The sequence below is a fragment of the Lithobates pipiens genome, unplaced genomic scaffold (assembly GCF_037356315.1).
Source record: "Lithobates pipiens isolate NorthernLeopardFrog02 unplaced genomic scaffold, aLitPip1_a1.2 Scaffold_3, whole genome shotgun sequence".
In the NCBI taxonomy this organism is placed as follows: domain Eukaryota; kingdom Metazoa; phylum Chordata; class Amphibia; order Anura; family Ranidae; genus Lithobates; species Lithobates pipiens.
Window position 1 is genome coordinate 128,448,384 of NW_027507790.1, and position 10,256 is coordinate 128,458,639.

General features: G+C 46.3%; 1 protein-coding gene across 1 annotated transcript; it reads right to left on the bottom strand.

The window, feature by feature from the left end:
• Window positions 1-4,033: 4,033 nt before the first annotated feature.
• On the bottom strand, window positions 4,034-7,664 carry ENKD1 (enkurin domain containing 1). The gene has a single exon (XM_077462288.1). The coding sequence runs from the start codon at window positions 7,466-7,468 to the stop codon at window positions 6,380-6,382; it is 1,089 nt and encodes a 362-aa protein (XP_077318414.1). The 5' UTR covers window positions 7,469-7,664; the 3' UTR covers window positions 4,034-6,379.
• Between the last annotated feature and the right edge of the window lie 2,592 nt (window positions 7,665-10,256).

The window sequence follows — 10,256 nt, forward strand, 5'->3', positions numbered from 1 at the left end:
AAATATACAGCCTCAGCCTCATGCTACATAACTAAGCCCCATTTCATGCTGAATAAACCAAATTATTAATGTATCTTAAAAAGAAAACCATCTTTAGAGTTTTACTACAAAAACATTTTTTAATCAAATTTATTTTAATAAAATAAGTAAAAAAAAAAATCTGATTTAAAAAAAAAAAAAAAATCATTTATTTATATCCACCCTGCCTGTCCAGGGAGCCCGCGATGTCAGCACCCCAGCCAATCTTCGGATCGGCTGTTGGGTGCTGCCACCGCCATCTGCGCTAAGGGAAAGCAGCAGTGAAGCCTTATGGCTTCACAGACGGTTCCCTACTGCACATGGGCAAAGCATGCTGCACTTTCTAATTGGCCCGGCGGGAGAGGAAGGAGGAGGGGGCCAAACTTCCAAGGCACAACATTGTCTCCAGAAGCGGGGGGAAAAAACAAACAGTACCCCGTTCCCCCCTTAAAAAGGTGCCAAATGTGGCACCGGAGGGGGGGGGGGGGGAAGCAAATAAGCAGAAGTTCCACTTTTGGGTGGAACGCCACTTTAAAGCTGAAGCTTAGTACAGCACCAGACACCTGCAATGGTGTGTATCTCATGACCTGCAAGCTACTGCTTGATGTAAAAATCCTACGTTCAGCACCAGGTACTGCCCAGAGTGGCAATCGGCCAGTGCTGTAGGGGTTAACAACAGCAGCACTCATACAATTAATGTTTTGAAATACAACAGGTTTTGTGAATGGAGGAGGGGTGGATGAATGACAGGATTACCCCTGCCTGTTCACACAATATGTTGCTTTGAGATAGGCAGAGGGGGCAGGAATGGGCAGGCAGTCTCTAACCATCTCTTGTATCAGCAGCCTTGCCAGTGCATGTCAGATGCAGCCTAAGTTGCCAGTGCATGTCGGATGCAGCCTTGCCAGTGCCTGTGGACGCAGCCTGCCTGTGCCCATAAGATGCAGCCTCTCACCAGTGCCCATCAGATGCAGCCTGCCTGGATAAGAGTGGCGATCTTCTGCTGTGTCAGGGAGCTGGATTTAAATTGCCCAGGCTGCAGTAAAAATGGCCCGCTTCCTGTGATTACGTCAATCTGATTCAATGTCCCGTCCATAATTGGAGGCGGGACATTGTTACTACGGCCGCCCAGGCAATTCAGCTCCCTGACACAGGGAGATCGCCGCTCTGCAAGGAGAGGAGGAGGGAGGGGAGGACAAGACCTTGAGCCACCAGGATGACACCCTGCAATGGGCGCACCACTACGGCGCAATTATCAGCATTTGTTTTCTTTCGGCAATATGCTGAAAACCCAATTTTCAGCAGAAATTTTGGTGCATCCAAACTACAGTCCATTTAACATGGTTTCCTATAAGACACATTCACATCTCTGCTTTTTTTCAGCCGCTGCATTTTTGGAGAGGGTCAGGGTGTGTGTTTTTGGTTTAATAGACTTTAACCCCTTCCCGCCGAGCGTACACAGATCTGCGTACTCGGCTTCCGGAGGGTATACCGGGATGATGCCCGCACCTGCAGGCATCATCCCAGTACCGTTTTCTTCAGCAGGCGATTGGCTTTCCAGCCATAACAACCGATGCGGCTAAAAGCCGCTTGGCTGTTATGCCGGAGGAGCTGTTACCGGTGCTCCCGTTCGATCAGGAGCACCGATTCCATGTGCGATGCCTCCGGCCGCTGGGGAGGAACTGGAACTGCTTCGTTCCAGTCTCCTCATAGTAAACACGGAAGCGACGTCATGACCGGTTTTAAAAATATATATGGTATTCAGAATCGCCGTTTTCGGCGATCTGAATACATTGAAGTGTAAAGGAGGGGTGGGGGGTCTTTTAGACCCCCGATCCCTCCATAAAGAGTACCTGTCACCACCTATTACTGTCACAAGGGATGTTTACATTTCTTGTGACAGCAATAAAAGTGATCAAATATTTTTTTTTTGTAAAACAATTTAGTCATTTTAAAATAAATTAAAAAAAAATGTTTAAAGCACCCGCCGTCCCCGCGAGCTCGCGAAGCAAAGAAAGCGCATACGGAAGTCGTGCCCGCGTATGTAAACGGTGTTCAAATCACACATGTGAGGTATCGCCGCGATCGTCAGAGCGAGAGCAATAATTCTAGCACTAGACCTTCTCTGTAACGCTAACCTGGTAACCGTAAACAATTTTTTAAAGTGTCGCCTATTGAGATTTTTAGGTACCGCACTGTGTCGTCAATCCACAAGTGCGTGGGATTATAAAGTGTGACATGTTTGGTATCTATTTACTCAGCGTAACATTATCTTTCACATTATGCAAAAAAATTGGGCTAATTTTACTGTTTTTTTAATTCATAAAAGTGTCCCTTTTCCCACAAAGTTGCATTTAAAACACTGCTGCACAAATACCGTGTGACATAAAATATTGCAACAATCGCCGTTTTTAGCTCTAGAGTCTCTGCTAAAAAAAATATATATAATGTTTGGGGGTTCCATGTAATTTTCTAGCAAAAAATATGGATTTTAACTTGTAAACACCAAATGCCAAAAATAGGCTTAGTCATGAAAGGGTTAATGGAGGCTGCAAAAAAGCATGTAATGCATTTTTGCCATGATTTACATTTTGCATTTTTTAATTCACCCAACAACAAATTTGACCAAAAAAAAAAAAGCATAACATTTAAAAAAAATAAAAAATAAAATGCAAAACGCATAAAAAAAAAGTACATAAAGTGTGCAAAAATGCAAAATGCACTGCAGAAACAGATCAAAAGCAAACTGCTTAGGTGTGAACCAAGCCTAAAGCAGTGATCTCTTGCAGTCTCCTTTAGGAGCGGCTGGTGTGCGCTGCAATGCGGCAAGATAACTGCAGTGCTAATGCATTGATTACAGCGCATTGCACTTTTTTTTTTTTTTTTAAATAAACCTTAAAATAATTGTAAAGTCTAATTTTCTGTTTTAAAACAAACAAGTTATACTTACCTCTTCTGTGCAGTGGATTTGCACAGAGCAGCCCAGATCCTCCTCTTCTCAGGTCCCTCTTTGCTGCTCCTGGCCAATCCCTCCCGTTGAGTTCCCCCACAGCACGCAGGTTACTATGGGGCTCCCGAGCTGAGCTGTAGCTCCGTGTGTCCATTCAAACACGGAGCTGCCGTTTGGACACGCCCCCTCTCTCTCCTGATTTATTAACTGACTTTGCTTGACAGTCACAGGAGTCAATGGCACTGCTGCTGTGTCTCAGCCAATCAGGAGGGAGAGTCAAGGACAGCTGAGGGACATCGCTGGACAGAGATGGACCTCGGGTAAGTATTATGGGGTGCAGGTGAGGCTGCTGCACACAGAAGGCTTTTTATCTTAATGTATAGAATGCATTAAGATAAAATAACCTTCTGACTTTACAACTGATTTAAACTGACATTTCATTAAAGTGATTGTAAACCCTTTTTTTCCAATAATATATCGTACCTACCTTTTCTGTGCAATGGCTTGAACACAGCAGCCCCAATCCTCCTCTTCTTGGGTCCCCCGCTGGTGCCCCTGGCTCCTACCCTGCCCCGAGTGCCCACCATAGCAAGCAGCTTGCTATGGGGGCACTCGTGCGGGCTCGCTCCTGAGCTGTGTGTGAGCCAGGCTGTACCTGTCCATTGACACACACACACAGCAAGGGTCAGGCTCATTCCCTGCTCCCTCCTCACTTGCTGTGATAGACAGCAGCTAAGCCTATAAGGAGGGATTGAGCCGAGAAATTCACTGCTCTAAAGCACAGAGCTGGATCGAGATGGAGCTCAGATAAGTCAAGGAGGGCTGCACTCTGAAGGCTTTTTACGTTAATGCATAGAATACATTAAGATATAAAACGTTCAGACTTTACGTTGTAGTGTGTTAGTTCACCTTTTGATTTTTTTATTTTTTAAATGTGAATTTACACTTTAAGTAAGATGACCACCACTGATGTAAGGTTTTCAAAAATAAGCACTTTCCAATGCCACAATACTGACTAGTATGACAGCAATTCATAGATATGCAAAGCAAGTCAGAGTACAGAAGTAGAGTTGTAACATTTTATATTTGCACAAGATTTTGTTAATTTAATTGCAAAGCAATCTGCAAAATATTAAAAATAAATAGTTTTTTTATATTCCAAACAGTCAAATCTTTACACATCATAGCAAAAGTATTTTTTTTAATCTAAAGCCCTAGATCTTCCACGGCTGTAAAAACATTTGAGACCGCTGAGAAACCATACATGCCCCAATTTTCTGTATATACAAATTTGTCAGCTGCACACACACACACACACACACACACACACACACACACACACACACACACACATATATATTTGTTTCCAAACATAGAGAAAATACATCTTGCTGTGCTTCTCATCTTTCTCCCGACTCTGAAATATATACATTTTATTTTTCCTTTAAGGCCTCATACGCAAACAGCAAGATTTTGGTGGCTGGGAGTCACAGACGTTGGCATAAAGCCATCTGTACAAATCAATGATAGTGTGACAGACTCCACCGTGATTGTATGAATTTACCTGTACACCTGAACAGCGACGTGTGAGCAGCTCTGGACACAGACAGTTTACATCCAGGTCTTCTCATGTATCCCTGTGCGAATGTATGTGCTCAGATGTCCATACAGCCTGTCAATGATTTTGACAGACAGCCTGCAGATGTGTGCAAACATCTGTGACTCCGGGTGCAGAAATCACGCTTCTTTGTGCGCTGTATGGCCCTCTGTAGCCAGGTGAATGAGGCCTTACGATATTTGGACATGAAAAAGACATAGTAAGCATGTCTATATAGCTTTTAAAGTCCTGTTAAGTTTTATGCATTTTTGGTGCTGGGTAAATGCATACATTTTTTGCACAGTGATCTATGCCGCTGTAGTAGCACTGTTTTGACCTTGGAATTTTCTTCCTGCAGCTTTATTAGTGCCATGGACTGCACACTGAGGTTGATTTACTAAAACTGGAGAGTGCAAAATCTGGTGCAGCTCTGCACAGAAACCAATCAGCTTCCGTTTTTTTTTTTGTCAAAGCTTAATTGAACAAGCTGGAGTAAGGGCCGGTTCACACTGCGGGCGATGCGAGGCGACACCGACTTGCCTCGCCGCGACCTGCCGCGACCTCAGCGGCGATTTGCAAATGACTTCTGTATAGGTCGCCCAGAAGTAGTACAGGAACCTTTTTTCTGAGTCGGAGCGACTCGAGTCGCTCCTCTCAGAACGGTTCCATTGTACAGAACTCGCATCGCCTGCAGTGTGAACCGGCCCTTAGAAGCTGATTGGCTACCATGCACCACTGCCCCAGATCTTGCACTTTCCAGTTTTAGTAAATCAACCCCTGTGTATTTTATATGCTGCTTCACATGCAATTAACTGCACAAAACGTACAGAAAAGAAAGAGGTCTAAATTGTTTTTTTTTTTCCTTTTAAAAAATGTAAAAATCAGTGTGGTTTACAGTATCTAAACCTACCAGAAATGGTACGTGAATTAATGTAACAGCAGAGACTAACTGTAATCTGATGACTTCACTCTTAGCTGTCAATTAGTAGATAGAAAGTTCACCTCATTATAGAAATAGAATTTTCTTACAAGGTCATTAGGAGTGAGGTGCTGTGCTCACAGTCTGACAGCCATCTGATTATGACAAAATGTCAGGCGTCTGATAACAGCAGCCTTGGTGGCTTACAGTAACACAGTCACAAAAGAAATATGGAGCTGACAACCTTCTGAAAATGCCAGTTGTCTGGCTTTAACACAGACCCAAAACAAGTATGAAACAAATAAAAGTCAGAATCCTGATCTCAGCACAGTGACCCTGGCTGCGTTCACACTAGTGTGAATTGGATGGGGGTTTCCCCACATCAGATTCGCATGACAGGAGATTGTGACCAGCTCTCTATGAAGCTGGCTCGCATATCTCCAGGAACGCACCGGACCCCTGCTGCAAGCCGCATCTGGCACCAGTGTGAACCCAGCCTTAAGGGCAAGTATTTTTGCCTTGCAGCACTGGGGTTCTTGGTTTGAATCCCAACCAGGACACTCTCTGCATGTTCTATCTGTGCTTGTGTGGGTTTCCTCCTACATTCCAAAAAGACATGCTGGAAAGTTCATTGATCTGGTCCATCTGTCCAAAATTTGTCCTAGTATGGCGTTCTGGTGAGCACGCTAAAGATGGCTCTCCCAACAGCAGATAAAGCACTTTAAGTCCCCAGGGAGAAAAGCACTATATAAATGAATGATAATAATATACTTCTTTCAAGTCAATGATGCAACATATTAAAGCCAAATTACAAGCAAAACAGCCAGGCAATTAGCATTCTCAGAATTTTAGGCCAGCCATGGCACCTACACATTCCTCTTATGACAGGTTCCTTTTAGGTGTCAATCTTAATAAAAACCTTAGGACGGGAAAATATTTTGATGGCCTCCTCAAGTTCGGAAAGTTTTTTGTCCAGCTCCGTGCGCCGGTTCTGGATGCTAAGGGTATCTGCCCGGACTGGGAGCCTCAGCAGCTCCTTGGTCAGCTGGACCTGAGTCTCCTTCAGTTTATTGAGGGTCTCCAGCCTCTCTTGCTCTGGCATCTTGGTGTGACCAGGAGGCATGGAAGGATCAGGGGTCTGCTTCTTCATCTCTTCCTTGTCTTTACGCCACTTCTCCTTCAGATCCAGAAGATACTGGGGAACATGCCCCTTCTGCTTGAAGTCGTACTCACTCTGCTGCCGCTGTTTGTCCTCCAGCACTTCAGTTAACGATTGCATGGACTTGGAGCGCCTGATCTGCACCTTCTTAGCGCTCCTAGCATTGTGGGCCACAAAGTCAATGCTGGAGCCATGCACTTCCATAGTGTCCCTGGCACTGAGAGGCCGGCTAGGCCCTGGGGAGCTAGGTCTCTTGGGTGGTAACCCAGAACCACAGCGGGAATGGGATTTGAGGAAGCTGGCGGGTCCACTGTTGAGAGGTGGTGGTGGTAGAGGCTCCTGAAGCTTAGCTTTCACCTTGGACTCCACGTTCTCATATTTAGAGGACTTCCAGAGAGCTTTGACCGGTTTGGGTGCCCCTTGTTCCCGGTCGTTCTCCTTCTCCCGGAAGCGTTTCTGGATCTCCTTCATCCTGCGTACATTCTCCTTACCGTGGTCCTTGCTTTTCCGGGGAGGGGAGGACGGCTGCTGGCCGTGCAGGGAGATGCCCTCCAGTCTTAGTAGGACCCCCACGCTTCCACTCTGGCCCCGATCCAGGATTTCCCGGGCGTTGGGGCGGATTCTGGGTGCAGGTTGGGCAGGCCGGGCCGTGTAACATTTTGGGTATAAGGTGGGGTCTGGAGCCAGGGGACCAGATAGGAAATCTAGCTTGAGCTGGGTGCCTTCCAGCCTCCCCCGGGCCGTCTCGGGTCGCCTGTAGCAGTCTGGGAAGAGAGTGGGATCCGGGGGGATGGGGCCCGAGATCCTGGAGGCTCCTTCACACATAACGCCGTTCAGCTCGCTCTGCTACCTCCTCTGAAATACACCGACACCGAATCTTCAGCCTCCACCCGATCTATAGGACGACTCTTCCACCGTCCGCTGAACTCTGACCTCACTATCACAACTACCAAATACAGTTATCACGCCACGCTCATCTCCATGGAGACAGCCACTTCCGCTTCCGCCATGGAGGATCTCGGGAGTTGTAGTTTTCTGGATGTTAGCCGAGTTCCACTCCAACTCGCCGTTGGATTGGAACATTTTGCTGCCTATCACAGGATGCTGCGGAAGTGACGTTGCCACCAGAAATTGCGTACTGCGCATGCGCGATGCGTTCCAAACACTCGCGCCGTGCGTTCCAACATAGTTTTGGCAATACAGTTCAGCGAAACCATCACATAATGTTACGGAAGTGATGTTACACACAACACAAACACTGGGCCGTTCGTTACAACACTAATACTTCCCTTGTTACCTAGTAGGTTTTGCATTGCTGGGACTTGTAGTGCCTATCCTGAGCTACATGCTTCAATGTTCAGTGTCCTCATCCCTATCCCCGAGCTTCAATGTTCAGTGTCCTCATCCTTATCCCCGAGCTTCAATGTTCAGTGTCCTCATCCCTATCCCCCTGCTTCAATGTTCAGTGTCCTCATCCCTATCCCCATGCTTCAATGTTCATTGTCCTCATCCTTATCCCCAAGCTTCAATGTTCAGTGTCCTCATCCTTATCCCCGAGCTTCAATGTTCAGTGTCCTCATCCCTATCCCCATGCTTCAATGTTCAGTGTCCTCATCCTTATCCCTGTGCTTCAATGTTCAGTGTCCTCATCCCTATCCCCATGCTTCAATGTTCAGTGTCCTCATCCTTATCCCCGTGCTTCAATGTTCAGTGTCCTCATCCCTATCCCCATGCTTCAATGTTCAGTGTCCTCATCCTTATCCCCGAGCTTCAATGTTCAGTGTCCTCATCCTTATCCCCGAGCTTCAATGTTCAGTGTCCTCATCCTTATCCCCGAGCTTCAATGTTCAGTGTCCTCATCCTTATCCCCGAGCTTCAATGTTCAGTGTCCTCATCCTTATCCCTGTGCTTCAATGTTCAGTGTCCTCATCCCTATCCCCGTGCTTCAATGTTCATTGTCCTCATCCTTATCCCCGAGCTTCAATGTTCAGTGTCCTCATCCTTATCCCTGTGCTTCAATGTTCAGTGTCCTCATCCCTATCCCCATGCTTCAATGTTCAGTGTCCTCATCCTTATCCCCGAGCTTCAATGTTCAGTGTCCTCATCCCTATCCCCGAGCTTCAATGTTCAGTGTCCTCATCCTTATCCCCGAGCTTCAATGTTCAGTGTCCTCATCCTTATCCCCGAGCTTCAATGTTCAGTGTCCTCATCCTTATCCCCGAGCTTCAATGTTCAGTGTCCTCATCCCTATCCCCGAGCTTCAATGTTCAGTGTCCTCATCCCTATCCCCCTGCTTCAATGTTCAGTGTCCTCATCCCTATCCCCATGCTTCAATGTTCAGTGTCCTCATCCTTATCCCCGAGCTTCAATGTTCAGTGTCCTCATCCCTATCCCCCTGCTTCAATGTTCAGTGTCCTCATCCCTATCCCCAAGCTTCAATGTTCAGTGTCCTCATCCCTATCCCTGAGCTTCAATGTTCAGTGTCCTCATCCCTATCCGCGAGCTTCAATGTTCAGTGTCCTCATCCTTATCCCCATGCTTCAATGTTCAGTGTCCTCATCGAAGCAGGGGGATAAGGATTAGGACACTGAACATTGAAGCATGGGGATAGGGATGAGGACACTGAACATTGAAGCAGGGGGATAGGGATGAGGACACTGAACATTGAAGCTCGGGGATAAGTATGAGGACACTGAACATTGAAGCTCGGGGATAGGGATGAGGACACTGAACATTGAAGCATGTAGCTCAGGATAGGCACTACAAGTCCCAGCAATGCAAAACCTACTAGGTAACAAGGGAAGTATTAGTGTTGTAACGAACGGCCCAGTGTTTGTGTTGTGTGTAACATCACTTCCGTAACATTATGTGATGGTTTCGCTGAACTGTATTGCCGAAACTATGTTGGAACGCACGGCGCGAGTGTTTGGAACGCATCGCGCATGCGCAGTACGCAATTTCTGGCGGCAACGTCACTTCCGCAGCATCCTGTGATAGGCAGCAAAATGTGACACTACACCGCAATCTTTAACGACTTCACTTCCGGTTAGGGATTTCAGCAATTATTGGAGATAGTCACTAATTAGTGTTTTCAGTGTTCCGTCAGATATGGCGACCCGTCAGAATTAACAGAAGTGACGCTCCATCGCCGCCATTTTGCTACACCCCGCACTTCTCCACAATAAGCATACACCGAGAACGGTGCAAGTGGACATCTTGTTACACCCACCGTAGTTTTGCGTTTCACAGTTATTTATTACAGTAAACGTTGCTTAAATGCTGAAATACAGTATTTGGAAATCCATCTGGCTTTTTACATGTTGAGTTATAAAAGCAGCGGGGTTCTGTTAGAATACCAAACCTGTGAGATCAGCAGGTTTGCTGCTGTTTCGTCACATATGGCGACCACATTTGGTTACGGAAGTGACGATCCACTGAGAAATTTCGCACTGCGCATGCGTAACATGCCGATATGCACTCCATAAGTTTTTCCGACAATACGGAGCAGTGAAACCCATAGTTGCCAACATTGTAAAAAAAAAAAAAAATCGGGACACTTTTTTGGCAGTAGGCGGAGTTGTATTATAATTAGGGGGTGGGGCATGCGGTTATA